The sequence below is a fragment of the Sinohyriopsis cumingii genome, unplaced genomic scaffold (genome assembly GCF_028554795.1).
Source record: "Sinohyriopsis cumingii isolate HCF-2022 unplaced genomic scaffold, ASM2855479v2 utg001397l, whole genome shotgun sequence".
NCBI lineage: Eukaryota > Metazoa > Mollusca > Bivalvia > Unionida > Unionidae > Sinohyriopsis > Sinohyriopsis cumingii.
The window spans coordinates 445,816-465,362 of record NW_028315993.1 but is presented as its reverse complement, the minus strand read 5'-3'; the positions used below and the strand labels follow the sequence as shown (position 1 = coordinate 465,362).

Below are 19,547 nucleotides of genomic sequence, written 5' to 3'. Positions count from 1 at the left end.
TTGGTATATCTTGCAACCTTTTCTAGTATGTAGTATAGCTTGCATCCCTTTTTGCTGCTATTCCATTGTTGTTGCCACTTATTGTCGATTTTAATTCTGATGATGCTATACAATTCTTGGACGCTGTAGTATAATGCTATGGAGTCAGATTCATGGAGGTATTGTTTAGCTACTTGGTCTGCTTTATCTTTACCTGCTAGTCCGATATGGGAGGGCACCCACATGAACTCTATTATGTTTGTTGTTTAGCAGTTGTTTAATTAAGTGGTTGGTTTCCTTCAGGAAGTTGCTTCTTGTGGATCCACATAATGGCCCAGAATTCGGCTGTGTAAATGGAGCGGGTGTCTTATAATCTAGCCCTGAATTCTGTCTTGGTTTCAGGGTTTGCTACTGTACGGTTTTGTAATTTTTGAGCCATTAGTGTATGTATTGGTGTAGTCTGTGTATTTCTCTTCTGTCTTGGCTAATATATTTGACCTTATATCATGTGCCTGTTTGTTGCCATAAGTAAGGGCTATTGTGTTAAAATTTGGGTTACCTCCCGTCCATGGTGTTGGGTCAGGGTAATTGCATTGTTCAGCTTGTAGAGTGGGTAGGATAAGATCTTTAATTAGTTCATAAATTTGTTTTGCACCAGGTGCTTGTGGTTTCAGTTTTTTATATTACTTTCTTGGATAATTTCCCTGGTGGGTTGGCTTGTTTTGTGGATCAAAACTTGTGCGGCATATCTTAATATGCTTTCGTTTCTTCTTAGTTGCAGTGGTAGTTCTCCTGTCAGTTGAGTTTAGTGCTCCAGTGCAAATGATTATTGCCTTATATTGTATAGAATCTAGTTTACTAAGTGATGTTTGGTTAGCTGATGCATAGACTTGGCATCCGTAATCTATTTTTGCTCTTATAAGTGCCTTATCTATTGTTAAAAGCATTTCTTGGTTGCCCCCCACCCCACCCCATGTAGTTCCCTTGAGGTTTCTTAATAGACTTAGATCAGCTTTACATTTTTGGGTGAGCTCTTTAATGTGGTGTTTCTATGTTAGGTTTTCGTCAAGGAAACATCCTAGGAATTTGGCTGTTTTGACAAATTGTATTATTTTCCCTTGTATTTGCATTTTAGGGTATTCTATGGTTTTTCTGTTGTGTAGCAAGAACATAATGGCTTCAGTTGGATATTTTAAAACCCCATTTATCTGCCCACCAACCTATTTGGTTAAGACTATCTTGTATTTGAGTGTCCGCCTCGGATGCTGGAATTCGTGGTTCGATCCCCGGCCGAGTCGTACCAGAGACTGACAAAATTAGTAATAACGGCTGCCTCACTTGGCTTTCAGCATTAAGAGGTTAGTGTTAGGACTGGTCCGCCTGGTGTCAGGATAATGTGACTGGATGGGACATTATGGTACATCTCAGCGGCATGATGCCCCAGTGATAGACATCAATATAAAATGCCACATTGCAGACATCGTAGTGATATGACTGAAAAATTCTTAATGCTACGTTAAAAATCAAAATCACATCATGCACACATCCTGTATTTGCTCTATGACTGTTTTGCTGTTTGGATTGCCTGTTTTCCAAATCCCACTATTGTCAGCAAATTGGGGTAGATCTACCTTATTTTTGTTAATTATAGTGTCACGGTCATTTACCATGATGTTGAATAAAATGGGGCTAAGCATACCACCTTGTGGCATACCGTTTTCTAGGTTATATATATCTGAATATTGATCCCCTACTTTTGTCAGTATCTTCCGATCTGTTAGGAAGTCTGCTATCCAGTTATGTATGTGGCCAGTTATTTCCTATAGATTAAGTTTAGCAATAAGACCTTTTGTCCAGACAAAATCAAATGCTTTTCTAGATTGAGAAATACTGCGATTAGATGTCTATTGCATTTGCGTTTTGCATTAAGTGGTAGCTTGATGCTTGCTTCAAGTCTGAACAATTGGTCCAGGGTGGATCTTTTGTTGCAAAAGCCTCTTTATGTTTCTACAATGTAGTTGTTACCTTCTAGATGGTATTTTAGTCTGTCATTAATCATTGTTTCCATTATTTTGCATATGTTATCAGTTAGCGATATGGGACTATACACATTGATGTCATTTGGGTTTTTGCTTAGGTTTGGGTATAGGAATGGCAATAGCTTTTTTCCAGCTTTTGGGTAGTTGGCCTTACTGCCAGCTATTAGTAAGATTTCAGTTATGTTTTCTGGAATTTGTTTGTATATTTCATATCCAAGTTGGTCTTCTCCGGGTGAGGCTGCCTTTTTCTTAGCAATTGCAGCTATCCATTCTGCTATTGTGAAGTCCTCATTTAATTTAGATTGTTTGGATCCTAGGTCAGAGAATAGGTTTGGATACTTTTGTTCTACGTTTTGGTGGTGCTTTTGGAATTTTTGGGTATGGTTGTATTTGCTGCTCATGCTTGAAAAGTGTGATGCTAAGCAGTTTGCCTTTTCTTTGTTGGTTAGATTTCTAGTCTATTTGGGAGTTGGTTGCTTGCTTTTCCCTTTTATTGATTTTATCTTGTCCCATACCTATTTTGCGTTGGTTTTGAAGTTTATGTTCGAGCAGAATGCTTGCTAGGATTTTTCTTCTGCATTTTGAATTATTTTCATTTCTTTTTCCTATTTTTGTAAATCTTAAAGTCATTGGAGTTGCCTGTGTGTTTAAATCGATTAAGGGCCTTTTTTCCAGTTTTGGAGCTACTTTCCTTTCTATGTTCCACCATGGGACCACTTTTAAGTTGTTGTCCTCCTGTTCTGGGTATACTTATTTTAGCTGCTGCATTAGGGTGTTCATTACATTTAGATGGTATTGATCAATGTTATCATTATAAAGATCTGCTAGAATTATAGTAGAGAGGGTGATTTTAAATTTATCCCAGTCGGCTTTGTCACACCTCCACCTTGGTATGTTGTTAGTTGGGTATGTTGTGTCATTATATTGAGGGTGAGTAGGATAGGGAAGTGATCGCTTCCAAGGGTGCTGCTTTGATCAACTTCCCAGTCTGAAATTTGGGCCAATTTAGGAGTGATTATGGTGATGTCGATTGCTGATAGTGCGCCTTTGATGGGGTTTAAGCTTGTTCCTGCTCCATTCAAGTTCCCCGTTATTCCTCCCCATCTTACATTAAGGGTGTTAAAATCTCCGCATATGATAAGAGTTTCCTCTTTGTCAGTGGTCATTTTCGTATAGTGATTCATTGCTGTTGGATTATCTCCCCCTGTGTCAGATACATTTATAGTATGCTGGCCAGTGTTAATCATGATGGTTTGAATTTCTATTTGTTCAGGTGCGTCTTGGTTTTGATCTGGGGTAACTTCTGAGGTGTTTGGAAGTGAGTCAGTAATATAAGTTGCTAGCCCCCCCCCCCCCCCATTTACCGTTTGTTCTATTTTTAGTATATAAAGTTGAGTATCCTGGAATTTTGGGGATGGCCTTAGATGCCTTAGTTAGATGGGTTTCTTGTAAACAGATAATGTCAGGTTTAGGTTTGTCAGAGGTTATTTTTGGGATTTGCTCGGGGAGATTCTTAATGATCCCGCGTCAGTTCCACTGCCACAGTATCAAGCATTTACGTTGAGTGGGATGCATTTTGATTATTGATATTTACTTTTGTTATGACTTTGTTATGGTTTACTATGATCTCGTGTTCTGATTGGGAAAGAATTTGTTTATTAATTTGGTTAGCACTCGATGAGTCATGTCAATTGAGACAGGATCATTCTTTGTATTTTGTATAAAGCGATTATCAAATTCACTAATGAAGTGGAGGACAACATATGTAGAGTACCTATTTGATTTGGTGGCTTGATTATTTCTTTCCTCTGGTGTGCTAGTGGATTTGGGTCCTTGGTTTGTTTGATATCTGGGTACCTGATTATTATTATAATGCCTGCTAGAAGTTATTGTAGTGGTTTGGGTGGTGCTGTTTTGCTTATGTTTGGTTTTCTGGTTTATTTATTCTCCTTTTGGCTAGTGTTTTTTGGGGGGTTCTGTTTTGTTTGGTGGTAATGTTCAGTTCTGAATTTTTGTATTTTGAGTGGGTTGGGGTTTTCAGATTTTGAATGATATATAGTCTTGCTTTATATGATGTGTGGTTCGAATCCATATGTTGTACTATAGCAAATTCATGAGCAGTCATATGATTTAGGGTGATGAGGTCCTGTACAGTTAGCGCATTTAATTTCTTTCCTCCTGCACCGCCCTTTATATGTGCCCCCACAGTGGTCATGTTTTGAATTGATTTTGCAAGAGCTAGTGAAGTGGCCCCACCCTTTGCAGTTTCCACAAAAGCGTGGTTTATTTCTGTAGTTTTCCAGTTTGTATAGCTTTCCATAGTGACCTAATCTTACCATTGGATTTGGGTGGGTATTGAATTTGATTATAGCAATTGGTGTTCCCTGTTTTGGGGAATTCTTGAGTTTGTATACCCTGTTTATATTAAACCCGTAATATGCAAGGTCTTCTTCGAGGTGTTTGATTGTTTTGAGTTGTTGTTCTCTGGGCAGGCTAAGGACTTTTTTGTATACTGTTGCCGTACTGTTTTGGGTTGTGTTTTGATTGATCTCAGCATGTGTGTTTGCAGTTAGTGTCGGTTTCCTGCTTCCCATGTTTCCTTTTAGTGCTGCATGTCTAGTTATAGTAACTCTAATTTTTGTGATTTGTTCAATTTCCAATACTTATTTACTTGTTGGATTGTGTTGCATCTGATTATTATATAGTTTGTGTTGGGTCTGATGAATGAGAACTCCCCTCCGTGGGCCTTTGTGAGTTCGCTTGCTATCTTATTTTGGTTTAAGTTGAGGAATTTTCAGTTTTTGGTTTACGTTGAGGAATTTTCAGTTTTTTTTAGAGATAAGGTTTGTGAGATTGATGGAGTGAAATTTTGCCTATGTCTTGGGTTTTACTCTGTTTTGGGGTAGGTTTTGGGTCTGGTTTGTTGTTTGATTTTGTCCCCTGTTTATCTGTTTGGTGGTTTGGTTTTTGTGGTTTCTGATCTTGCGTTTGCCTGTTTAATTTCTTTTCGTTAGTGTTGTTAATGGTTATTTTGGTTTGATTTCGCTCATGGTTAGTCAATGTTAGTGGGTTTGTTGTGGGTTGCATTTCTTTGTTTAGTTCTTTCATGGGTAGCTTCCCTCTACCTACCCATCTTTGTTTAGTCACTTGTTTTTTCACTTTTTTCCAGAATTGTCTATCTAAACTACCTAAGAATTCTGCCATTTCCCTTTGTTCTTCTTGTTTTATGGTTTTGGTGTATTTTGACGGCCATGGGGTTTGGCTGCAATGAATGGTTTCCTTACTTTTTTGTGTTTTAAAGTTGTGTCAAATTATGAGGTTGCTGATTGAGAGATTGATTCTATTGCTGTATGATTTTTCTGGGTTTTGGATTTTGTAGGTTGGGATGGGGTTATCAGTTTCCTTATGCAAGTTTGTTTTGGTAATTCTGATTGTGATTCATGGTTTTCCAGTGGGTGTTAATGAAAGATTTTGGTTGATTTCGTCTATCGAGGGTTTGACTTGTGTTATTTCTGTTCTTGCTGAGTCATTAATTAGAATCGGGAGTGTGTCGTTAACGTCAGTATTTTCTGGTCCTGTACTCGGGTGTAATTTGGGAAAAGTGACGTGTGAGGTAAAGGGAGGAGTTGAGTTTGGACTGCTGCTTGCAGTTTGAAATGCAGCTAGCTTGGGTGAGTTCGTCTGTAGAGGTGGTGGTGGCCTTGTGACTGCAAAATTTAATGTTCTGACGAAGATGTCAGTGGTGGTGGTTGGGCTGGTGTCTATGCTCCCACTATATGTTATGGGTTGATTGTTTGGCCTAGTTTTTATAGTACACAGGGGTCATTATGGAGCCTATTTGGTGTTGGGGTTTTGGCCATTTTGTTTGAGTGACTGTTTTTTCTCCTATCCAAGTTAAATTTACTGAATGAGGTTTTATATGTTGGTTCTGGTTTAGACATGTTTGAGTGTTTAGTTTTTTTACTTTTAGTTATGTTATTTATGTATTAATTTGCTTTAAAGTATTTATGTATTTATTGTTTTTACTTTGGTTTAGTTAATATAGTGTAGGATACGGTAATATTTGAATTATTTGAATATATTACGGTTATTTATACGTTTCAATGTCCCATTGCAGATATACTCACTATGTTTACAATAGTTTTATTGTCGTGAGGTAATGCCGCTACATGTGATGTTAATATGGTACCTAGTGTTTATGATCTCGATATCAATTGATTCAACTGTTTGAGCCAATTATCCCTTCCTACGTCTTTGTCTAATCAGATAGCCTGGGAAGGTTTTGGAAAAAGGTGCCAAATCTGTAATCTTGAGAACGTAGTGCATGTGTCTAGTTTATTCAGGCATAGTAAAATGTATGTTCTATGTTCGATGAATTTACTTTGTATGTTAGATTTAAGTTTGATAATTATACTCTTATTAGTGTTTTATTTAAATAGTTAATCAATTTTGATTAATATTGATTTAAGAGATTTTACAATAGATTGAAATTGATTATATTGCAGTTGAATTGTTGTCTTTATTTCACATGACAGTAAATTTCAGGTGGGTGCTAGTATGGTTCCTAGCGCCTGTTGCATTTTTACAAGATTATTATTTCAGCACCTCAAATCAATTTTCTTAACTGGTAGGAATGATTTGAATATTTGGTAAATGGAGTTATATTAATTTAAGTTACAAGTTTAAATGTTAAATAGGTGATGGTTTAGAATAATTATGGGTTAATTTAGTAGATTTCATGTAGAGTTAATGGAAATGTGAAAAACGGCACAGAGTAATGGTACCTGAAGGTTTAATAAAAACTTACTATACCCCTTTTGATTAATAATACCCAATAAAGGTAATCTTAGATTAAATGGCGGCGAGGCAGGCTGGCAGGCAGTGGAGCTGGTTGTGTACACTTCTGGTTCTGCAGGTAGTGGTGGCTTTCTTTGAATTTCGCTTTGAGAAAGAAAAAAGAAACATTTTCCCTGTGGCCAACTTTCCCTGTATCCAACAAGAGGAATTATGCAGACATTGTCTGAACAAAGCTAGAAAAAGTATTTCTATCACGCAGTTCTTTACTATCAACATATAGCCAAATCCATTAGAGGACAGAATTTATTTTAACTTTACTGTTCCATTTGTTGTGCCTGTATCATCCAATTTCTGTAAACTGATACAACATTGTAAAGACTATGTAAATGTCTGCACATGTATAATTTTTAGTCCATTACTTTATACATATGAGCATATAAGTTGTACTCAAAGGTTATTCTCTGCATTCACGGGGACCGACATAACTACTCTTAGTGAGTGAGAGTGGAGTATACGACCCAGTTACTTTAAATAGAAGATTTCGACCAAAGCATAAACAGCGACCATGTGATGGTCATTCACAGCAATGAATGTAGTATCTGATAAGGTTTTTTTCCCCGAAGGTGGCACTACGAAAACCCGCTCAAAATGGTTGATGCTTACAGCAGGCATCGAATGGCGCTTCTGTGAGAATGGTGTAGAGGCGTCAAAAACGCTTGTATGCGACCGGAGTAGAGGCGTCCAAAGGCGCTTGCATGAGAAAAAAATTTATTAATTTTTTGGGGAGGGGGATATACCGAAAACGCATAATCCGAACACAGATGCGCGTAAGGCATAATTTAGTGTAAAAAAGTGTAATGGTTGGCATGCATGGACTAATGTGTGAGCTTCTTGTGATTGGTGAAATCATCCAAAATTTTTGCGTAAGTACGTTTTTGTGGCCGGCAGTCTACAAACAATTTCTTGTCAGTCGGGATTGTTTACCACAGTCAACATTTTTGAGTACCAGGGAGTAACAAGTCTACAAAAGTTGCAAAATAATACCAGTACTGGTCATTGGAGACAACAAACCTAATTAAGCAACACCTTTTTATATGCTTTCAGCCCAATATTAAAAGATTGCCAGATTTATAGTTGCCTTTGGTGGCTAAACATTTGTAATTCTTTCAGTCATGATAGTAATTACTGAATAAAACCAAGAAAAATGGGAATGTTTGCTGATTTGAAGGACTGCAAAGGAAAGGACATATTCAATTATTTAAACCTGGTCAGCTTTGTCCTCTTTTGCAATGTGAATATATATGGATAGATGCTACTATTCAGTGAAAATAATAAACTGTTTATCAGTGTTTGGGCAAATTGTTTTGGGATTTGCTTTACTCGTGCAATTTGTATGGCAGGAACAGTTTATTAGATAAAATATAAATTTGTAATTAGAGAGGGAGTGGTAAATATGACAATACGGTACATTTAACCATGTACAATATTGGGTACGAATTGTCCATCACCTTGTGTATGAAATGACCATCACCTTGGGTATGAAACGACCAATTTCTACTGGGTATAAAATGACCAATTTCTACTGGGTATAAAACAACTTGAGTACAGATTGACAATAAGTCTATTGGATATCATGTGTTGATTTGTTCACCTCACATGATGGGAAATATGATCCTATTGGATATCATGTGTTGATTTGTTCACCTCACATGACGGGAAATATGATCCTATTGGATATCATGTGTTGATTTGTTCACCTCACATGACGGGAAATATGATCCTATTGGATATCATGTGTTGATTTGTTCACCTCACATGACGGGAAATATGATCCTATTGGATATCATGTGTTAATTTGTTCACCTCACATGACGGGAAATATGATCCTTTTGGATATCCTGTGTTGATTTGTTCACCACATATGATGGGAAATATGATCCTATTGGATATCCTGTGTTGATTTGTTCACCTCACATGATGGGAAATATGATCACTGCCACCACTACAGAGATTCATATTGTTGTTTACAAGTTAAATATCAGTCATGCATGTACTATATTACATTACACAGTACAAATGATTTGCAAATTATAAGCAATGATATGAGCCCCTCCGATATGAATTTATTTTTATTTTTTAGATTAAATCAAGTTGAGATGTAGCAATAATCCATTGAGCAACATAGGGTTTGGAACTGTAGTTTCTGAAATTACTGAAAGTAAGGTTCACACAAACTGTATAAACTTTTTAGTTGAACAAAATGTTTTCAATCGCTGCCTCAGGATTGAATCTTATTTTTGGACTTGTTTTCCAGCATGACAAGATCAAGACATGGTTTATATGTATAACCTGTCAAAAGTAACCACCATTGGGAAAATGCAATATTGGCCTAATTACACAGATGACCTCTATACAGCGGTTTATCTCATATTATTGTTCTTACACTTTCAACAGGGGCCCCAAGTGGCCAAGTGGTCTAAAGCGTTCTCCGTTATGAATCACTGCCATCTCACCTGTCTGCACTGGTTCGAGTCTCGGATTCAGCCAGTGTGGGTATGTGAGAAAGCTTGCCAGTAGCTTCTCGTGGGTCAGTGGTTCTTTCCAGGGTTTTCCCGGGTTCTTCCTCCACCATTAATACTGGCCGCCATGTTTAGCCTATCATGTGCTGAGAAATGGCGTTAAACCCAACAACAACACTGTCAACAGAGTTGTTTAATGTGCATTATTCAATCATAAACTGTGTAAACAGTATGTTGTTATATGCCAAATTAAGCAGACAAATAAAAAAGCCGTAAGAGTGATTTCTAATGCCACACCCTGTGATTTAAATAAGAAGATAAAGTACATGAGGGCATAAGCATGAAATAATAAATGTTTTGCACATTGATTCACATCAATTTTCTCTATGAAAGCAATGATTTCCTTGTAAAGCAAACGTTCAGTTTAATTACACTGGCAGAGTAGTCAGTATCGCTTGACTTAACTGATCATTGCCATCTCAGCTCTGTCTGGGTTGGTTTAAGTGAGAAAGCTGCCAGTAATTTCCTGATAGTTCTTCCTCCACCATCTATAATAGCCACCATATATAACCTATCTTGCAGAGCAAGGACGTTAAGCCACAAAAACAAGCAACCAACTCACAGTGACTGCCTAATGCATTGAGAAACCATTATTAGGTTACGTAAATCCTGATGTCTGACTGCAAAAACCAGGTGACCATTATATATGTGACATTTATGGAGGAAATTAGAATGGGTCAAATTAGTACATCCTTTGAGGCAAGGTGATATGGTAAGGTTATTGTTTGGACAGTGTGTGTGTGTATGTATATGTATATATATATATATATATATATATATATATAAGAAAGATATATGTTACGTTTTCTCTTTTGCAAGATTCTGATAAATTGTCCACACTTCAACGGCTGATGAAACTGTTGTCTGGACCAGATCAGAAGTCCGATGTCAGCCAGGTACAAGAAGGTGATAGAGACGATATCTACCAAAGGGAACCAGCTTCTGAAGACGATATAACTCATAGCAATGATACATCAGCTAGTCCAATACCAGACCAAGAAGTTAAATTAGAATACTCCCAGCCAGCGGAATTGTCTGTTATCAAGGTGGATGGTGGACATGGTGTGGAACATTCAGACCAAACAACAAGCACTGTTACTGTTCCAGTGAGTAAAGCAAAGTCCAGTGAGAAAGTGAAGAAGAAGGATGCAGTGATGGAAATCATCCATTTGATAAATGAACATGCCGACAAACTAGAGAAGGATACAGTGAAATATGCAGCATTGTCAATATGGGATTTTGCAGGGCAGTATGCCTTCTATACTACTCATCAAACATTTCTGACGAGTCGTGCACTGTATCTCCTGGTCATAGATCTCAATCAGCAAATCACAGATCTCATAGATGACAAATGTTTCCTTGATATGGAGGGGATAAAACCATGTAAAGTTCATGGTAAGTAGAACGTTTTTAGCCATGAATAACAAATCAAGAGAATGGGAGTGCACAAAGAGCTGGAGAGAAAGGTTTCTCTTGAAACTTGTATGTAATAAACTAAGACTACTGTAGTTCTAGGGAGCTGTTTTGAAAAAAACTTTAAAATTACATATTGACACAAGTTTTAAAAAAGGCATAAGAAAGTAAAGGGTATTGTTATTTGCACTAATGTATAATGCGTATTGGAACAAATGGTATTGGTTATTGACACTAATGTATAGTGCATATTGGAACAAATGGTATTGGTTATTGACACTACATGTATAATGCATATTGGAAAAAATGGTATTGGTTATTGACACTACATGTATAATACATATTGGAACAAATGGTATTGGTTATTGACACTACATGTATAATGCATATTGGAACAAATGGTATTGGTTATTGAAACTACATGTACAATGCATATTGGAACAAATGGTATTGGTTATTGACACTACATGTATAATGCATATTGGAACAAATGGTATTGGTTATTGACACTACATGTATAATGCATATTGGAACAAATGATATTGGTTATTGACACTACATGTATAATGCATATTGGAACAAATGATATTGGTTATTGACACTACACGTATAATGTGCATTCAAATAAAGGCTATTGGCATTTTTACATGAAATGTTAATGTGTATTGGGATAAAGGATGTTGGTTATTTACATTAAATGTGGAAAATATATCAAAATAGTTCAAAAACCGATCATATCATTGATCAGAATATATTTACTTTATACATTCTAAACTGTCATATATTTGGTATAACATGTACAATTTGTAAAATGTAATATATGTGCATTTTTCTATACTTATTTGCTTGCACAACTGAAAGTCAACCCCAGAATGGGTGTAACAGTCTTGTGTATATAACTTTTCACCAAAATTTAATTGTAGCTTTGTAGACTTGATGTAACATTGTTGAATTTGTTTTTATGTAATTTATGTTATTAATGGAGGACCATAAGGAAATTCATCTAGAAATCAAAACTATTTATTTATTTATTTATTTACTTATTTATTTATTTATTTGATACAGTTATATGCTAAGTAGTTTCTGTTTTCTTCAGACCTGGTTGAGATTTGGATGAACTCGATACACACCTGTGCACCATCACTTCATGCCAACATTCCTCATGTGATTCTGGTTGGCACACACGTGGATAAGCTTTCCGAGGTATATTCAATTTGAATTTAATTCTTAGAATTTGCATTAATGATTTACTTAAAGTTGGTATACACAACTTTGCCTATTGTATATTTTCCTATTTTGTCTTATATTTGAGGATATAAAGAAAAGTTTCATAGAGGCATTTGCTCTTGACAAGACAACATCATTTGGCCATGACCATTGATTAGGACATTTTAGGGGAGAAATAGTGAAATTAAAATGAAAATGAAACTCAACAGTATTCATTACTTGTGGAAATGCATTATTTAGTACTGAATTACTGAATTCCTATATTTAAATAAATAAGAAAAAGGGTGAATACTGAAATAATACAAAAATTGATATGTATTGTCTATGGAGACAGGTGGTTTTAATATGGAGGTAATAACTATATTTAGGATAGATTGAGAGAGAGAAGTGCAGGCATATCTGGAGGGACGGACAATTAAATGTAAACAGTCTGACAGAGAATTATACAATAGATAGATTGATACACAGAATGTCATGTTGCTAATAAATAAGCAGCATTGGTTATAAGTATGCTTGATTTAGAATGTAAATGACACTCACAAAAATGCGTGTGAAATGACCAGTTTAATTCATTTTATTTACAGAAATCTCGAAAAGATGTCATTGATAAGTACTTTAAGGGACTCCGCTACATTTTGAAAGACAAGCCAACCATACGCCACCTGATGGATGATATTGCCATTGATAACACCCATAATGATCCTATGCTGGAAACACTGAAAAGAAGAATTTTTGAATTAGCATCTGAACAGTCGCATTGGGGGGAGGAAAAACCAGCCCGCTGGATTCCCTTGGAACAAGCAATCATGACGCTGAAAGATTCTGGTGTGAAGGTAAAGCTAACAGGAAAACTTATGACATTTATTCACCTTCCATTACTTAAAACATTTATTCACCTTCCAAAAGCCAACACATGTGCATACAACTTATCTATTCATCCATATTTTGCATTTCTCGTTTCTGTAATAAATGTATAACTTTGCTTTACATGATCTACTTCTTCCGAACTTAGTCGATGTCATGTACTTGGGGTAAAGAAGAATCCTTTTGATTTTAAGGTCAGAGGTCAGAGACTCTGCAGGTGAAAAATAAAAATAGTTTATGTGCAAACACGTCATTTTTCAACCATATACCTTCACCAGAGATTGTAGATGGCTTACTCTTTTGGTAAGGTTTAATTCTACTGTTATTGGAGCTTAAGGGTTAAAGGTCATGGTGACTGTAAGTGGAAGAAGAAAGATTTTTGCATAATAACTTGATTTTGGAGGTGAAAGGTTAAAGGTCATGGTCTTTGTGGCTGGAAGAAGAAGAAAGATTTTTGCATAATAACTTGAATTTCAGACCATGCTTCTTGACCAAAATTTGTGAACTTGAAGTTTTGGAGAGAACTATTGATTTTGGCACAAAATGTCAAAGGTCAAGGAAATTGTGACTTGATGAACAAATGGAGTTTTGCACACTTATGTTCAAGATCAAATTCCTTGATAATGTAATGTGTGTGGCTTGCACTTGAGTAACTTGTTAGATTCTGGGGTTTAAAGTTCAAGGGCCAAGTCATGTAAGTCTAATACCAAGTCATGTAAGTCTAATAGCAAGTCAAGGTAAGTCTAATACCAATTCATGTAAGTCTAATACAAAGTCATGTAACTATTGTACCAAGTCAAGGTAAGTCTATTACCAAGTCAAGGTAAGTTCAATACCAAGTCATATAAGTCTAATACCAAGTCATGTAACTCTAATACCAAGTCAAGATAAGTATAATACCAAGTCATGTAACTATTGTACCAAGTCAAGGTAAGTCTCTTACCAAGTGAAGGTAAGTCTAATACCAAGTCATAGAGAGTCTATGGCCCAGAGTGGCCAGTAGTTTGAAGTGCTCTTTGTTATGGATCACTGCCATCTCACCTCTGTTTGCATGGGTTTGAGTCTCGGATTCGGCTAATGTGGGTATGTGAGATACATTGCCAGTAGCTTCTATTGGGTCCTTGGTTCTTTCTGGGGTTTTCCAGGGTTCTTCCTCCACCATTACTACTGGCCTCCATGTATAGCCTATTGTGTGCTGCAAAATGGCGTTAAACCCTACAACAACAACAACAACATAGTGAGTCTAATACCAAGTCAAGATAAGTATAATACCAAGTCATGTAACTATTGTACCAAGTCAAGGTAAGTCTCTTACCAAGTGAAGATAAGTCTAATACCAAGTCACATAAGTATTGTACCAAGTCAAGGTAAGTCTAATACCAAGTCATAGAGAGTCTGGGGCCCAGAGTGGCTAGTGGTTTGAAGTGCTCTTTGTTACGGATCACTGTCATCTCACCTCTGCTTGCATGGGTTCGAGTCTCGGATTTTTGGGTATGTGAGAAAGATTGCCAGTAGCTTCTAGTGGGTCGGTGTTTTTTTCCGGAGTTTTCCCGGGTTCTTTCTCCACCTTTAATACTGGCCTCCATGTATAGCCTATCGTGTGTGGAAAAATGCATTAAATCCTACAACAGCAACAAATAATGAGACTAATACGAAGTCAAGGGAAGTCTAATACCAAGCTATTGTGAGTCTAATACCAAGTTACATAAGTCTTGTTTCAAGTCAAGATAAGTCTACTACCAAGTCATGTATGTCTTGTACCAAGTCATGTAAGTCTTGTACCAAGTCATGCAGTTCTAATAGCAAGTCATGTAAGTCTTGTACCAAGTTTTGTTAAGTCTAATACCAGGTCATGTAAGTCTCGTACCAAGTCAAGGTAAGTCTAATACCAGGCTATGATAGTCTAATAGCAAGTCAAGATGAGTCTAGTACCAAGTCAGGTGAGTCTAGTACCAAGTCATGTAAGTCTAATACCAAGTCATTTAAGTCTTGTACCAAGTTATGTAAGCCTAGTACCAAGTTATGTAAGTCTAATACCAAGTTTTGTAAGTCTAATACCAAGTCAAGATGAGCCTAATAAGAAAATAGTTTTCTATTCAGTTCATGTGGATATGTTGGTTACTAATCACCTGTCAACATTGCTGTGATTTGTGTCTACATGGATGACTCTGTAATGAAACAAAATAATTTCAACTAATTTATAAAGTTGACCTGTTTGGAATATTTAGGATGGTTCAGTCCATATGTCTTTTGGAATGAAACAACCCTAGGCCAGTGTAGTCTACTCTATTAATTCATTTACATCAAATCATCTTGTTACATGGGACAGCCCATCCAAGTCAATGCAGTGGATGGTTATGTAATATAGTAAAAGATCAAATCATCTTGTTACATGGGACAGCGCATCCAAGTCGGTGCAGTGGGTGGTTATGTAATATAGTAAAAGATCAAATCATCTTGTTACATGGGACAGCCCATCCAAGTCAATGCAGTGGATGGTTATGTAATATAGTAAAAGATCAAATCATCTTGTTACATGGGACAGCGCATCCAAGTCAATGCAGTGGATGGTTATGTACTATAGTAAAAGATCAAATCATCTTGTTACATGGGACAGCGCATCCAAGTCAATGCAGTGGATGGTTATGTACTATAGTAAAAGATCAAATCATCTTGTTACATGGGACAGCGCATCCAAGTCAATGCAGTGGATGGTTATGTACTATAGTAAAAGATCAAATCATCTTGTTACATGGGACAGTCCATCCAAGTCAGTGCAGTGGATGGTTATGTAATATAGTAAAAGATCAAATCATCTTGTTACATGGGACAGCGCATCCAAGTCAGTGCAGTGGATGGTTATGTAATATAGTAAAAGTGATTTCAGCTATGAAATCAATGTGATGTGATGCAGACATAGATTTTAGCATTCAAATATAGTTGAAGTGATTTCAGCTAAGTGTGATGTGATGCATATTGGAACTCTTAAGGATGCTAACAACAGCATTAAAATACAGCCAACTACATCATTAAAATACAACCTGCAGCATTAAAATATATCCAACTACAGCATTAAAATACAACCTACATAATTAAAATACAACCAACTACAGCATTAAAATACAACCAACTAACTAGAGCATTAAAATACAACCAACTATAGCATTAAAATAACAACCTGCATTATTAAAATACAACCAACTACAGCATTAAAATACAACCAACTACAGCATTAAAATATATCCTCCTACATCATTAAAATACAAGCAACTACAGCATTAAAATACAAGCAAATACAGCATCAAAATACAACCTACGACATTAAAATACAACCAACTACAGCATTAAAATACAACCTGCATTATTAAAATACAACCAACTACAGCATTAAAATACAACCAACTACAGCACTAAAATAAAACCTGCATTATTAAAATACAACCAACTACAGCATTAAAATACAACCTGCATTATTAAAATACAACCAACTACAGCATTAAAATACAACCAACTACAGCATTAAAATACAACCTGCATTATTAAAATACAACCAACTACAGCATTAAAATATATCCTCCTACATCATTAAAATACAACAACTACAGCATTAAAATACAACCTTCAGCATTAACTCATTCAGCCCCAGACCCGTTACCAGTATCACTGCTGCTATGCCCCAGCAGCGCTAAGCTGTGTCTAGCTGCGTCTGCCCCAGAGTTTTTACCTGTTTGAAAACTTTTGTAAACATCGTGCACATGCATTCACTCTTACCTTAATTTCTCTGCTTATATCCAATTAAAATCCAAGAAAGTTTTACCATTTATTGCAAATGAATTTGTCTACACAGTGATGTATTTTTTTCCCTATTTGTCCAAGTCTTTCAGGACTTATTTATACAGAATTTACAAAATTATGTGCAACGTTTATCCGCAAGAACTGGATCATCATCGCTGTCAGCATCCTCATCTTCAGACGATTCAATCTCAGAAACTTCTATGTCCAAATCAAAATCTCACAAAATATCCAACTGCCGAACATCTTTCCTCAGCTTGCTCAGTATTTTCAAGATCAAACCCGAGAAACTCCTCATTTTTGCTGTCATCAAAAATCACTCTTACGTCTGCCATCATTTACGATTTTTCATGACCAGAACACGTGTAGTTAAACCGCTTTCAAAACAGGAGCCCTTAGCTTCTGAACAATTCAAATTTCCGCAAATGATAGTAAAATTATTTCTGATTGGTTTATTAGTTGTTAGTTCTTGGAATAAATTCATTTCTAACCAATCAGAGACTTTGAATCTAACACACATTCATCACGCTTGGAGACGGGATCGGCCATTGAATGCAGTAAAAAAATCACGACTACAGGCGGGATCGGCCATTGAATGCAGAAACCGGATCACGCCTACAGACGGGATCGGGGCTTAAAGGGTTAAAACATATCCAACTACAAAATTAAAATACAACCACCGCTCCGGTGGCCTAGTGGTTAGAGTGTCCGCCTCAGATGCTTAAGGTTGTGGGTTCAATCCCCATCCGAGTCATACCAAAGACTTACAAAAATGGTACTAACAGTTGCCTCACTGGGTGTTCAGCATTAAGAGGTTAGTGCTAGGACTGGTCGGCCTGGTGTCAGGATAATGTGACTGGGTGGGACATTATGCTACATGTCTGCAGCATGATGCCCCAGTGCTAGACATTGCTATAAACTGCCACATTGCAGACATTGTAGCGACATGAGTGAAAAATTGTTAGAGCTACGTTAAAAATCCAAAGTCACATCACATGACATTAAAATACAACCAACTACAGCATTAAAATATGGCCAACTACAGCATTATAATAGAATCTACAGCATTAAAATACAACCTACAGCATTATAATGCAACCTACAGCATTAACATACAGCCAACTACAGCATTAAAATACAGCCAACTACAGCATTATACTATAGTTCTAAGTGATTCTGAAAACTGGGATCTTTATTGAGTGAGAAATGAGTAGGGAGTAAAACAATGTGACTTGAATCCATCTTTTACTTGGGATTGTCTCCATTAAGACAATGTGACTTGAATCCATCTTTCACTTGGGATTGTCTCCATTAAGACAATGTGACTTGAATCCATCTTTCACTTGGGATTGTCTCCATTAAGACAATGTGACTTGAATCCATCTTTCACTTGGGATTGTCTCCATTAAGACAATGTGACTTGAATCCATCTTTCACTTGGGATTGTCTCCATTAAGACAATGTGACTTGAATCCTCGGTTTCCAACAGGTTGTTGGATTGTAATAACTCTTCACATGTCTTTCAGTTTACATCAGGTTGTTGGAGTGTTATAACTCTTTACATGTCTTTCCATCAGGTTTGTCACAGAATAGTAACCGAGTGGGTTTTTGGACTAAATGAACAAGACAAACACAATGTGAGAAAGATGGAAATTTATGAATGAATTAATAAAGAAAAAAATATGGGATGTAAAAATACAATGATTTTCTCACGCTTTCAACATACGATTTACTCAAATCACTCTACGCAACATTCATACATCAAAAATAAACCAAAAATATTAAATCAGTATGAAGTACAGATCCAAGAAACCTCATGGACTGCACATACGCTTCAAACAGTATTTTACACAATAAGAGATTCACATGATCTTGAATATGAATTCTATTAAGATTCAAAATAATCTTAAGAACACAACTAAGATTCAAAATAATCTTATGAACATAACGAAGATTAAAAATAATCTTATGGATATAAAAATGCAATGGAACAACAATTGATCCAAATGTATGCTTCTAGACCCCTTGTACAGTCTCATGATTCCTTGGGTTGGTCCACACTCGTATCGACCGCTCGCACCCTTTATGAATCCAACACGAGTACAGTCATACGTTACACGTACAGACAGCATACAGCACCTTTTTCAGTTCACTACGTCTACGTCCGTGGCACAGACATACGTACATACATATGTATTGACAGCACGTAGCATTAAATGTTCTGGAAACTCCAAATAGCTCTAAGCAACTTTATACACCTTTGGACAGCTTCAGACCGCTCTAGTCATACACAGTCACATTGACAATCACACTTCATAGACACAATCACAGCGACAGTCACAATCAGCTACAATAACAGTCAGCTACAATAACAGTCAGAATCAGCTTCAAACACAGCTACAAACACAGTCAGCTACATTAACAGTCAGCTACAATAACAGTCAGAATCAGCTTCAAACACAGCTACAAACACAGTCAGCTACATTAACAGTCAGCTACAATAACAGTCAGAATCAGCTTCAAACACAGTCAGCTACAAACACAGCTACAATAAAACCAAATTGGTCATAATAATAGTTTCTGTATAATCTCTAGATATATGATAATACTTTAACCTCTAACAGTTACTTGTAATTCAGTACTTTAAATCTGCATTGTAATAAATACATTATTATGTGATAAGAATTACAAACCGAATAAGCTTCGCATATCAAATGAAAATGTAAATTCAACACTTACTCCTATGGCTGGAGAACAATGGAGAGTGTATACTCCTTGACGTGATCCAAAAACGACCAGTGTGGTTTTAGAGATTGGTCTTACTTAAATCCATAGGAGAGTGAGTACAAGTCAGGGT

At 36.4% G+C, this 19,547-nt stretch overlaps 1 protein-coding gene across 3 annotated transcripts in view; it reads left to right on the top strand.

The window, feature by feature from the left end:
• Positions 1-19,547, top strand: part of LOC149772528 (uncharacterized) — a 152,226-nt gene that overhangs the window by 77,470 nt on the left and 55,209 nt on the right. For all 3 annotated transcript variants that reach the window (XM_089947662.1, XM_089947663.1, XM_089947664.1), the window contains 3 exons: positions 10,214-10,789; positions 11,904-12,010; positions 12,619-12,867. In XM_089947662.1, coding sequence (XP_089803788.1) covers positions 10,214-10,789; positions 11,904-12,010; positions 12,619-12,867 — 932 coding nt within the window. The remainder of the gene's footprint in view (positions 1-10,213; positions 10,790-11,903; positions 12,011-12,618; positions 12,868-19,547) is intronic.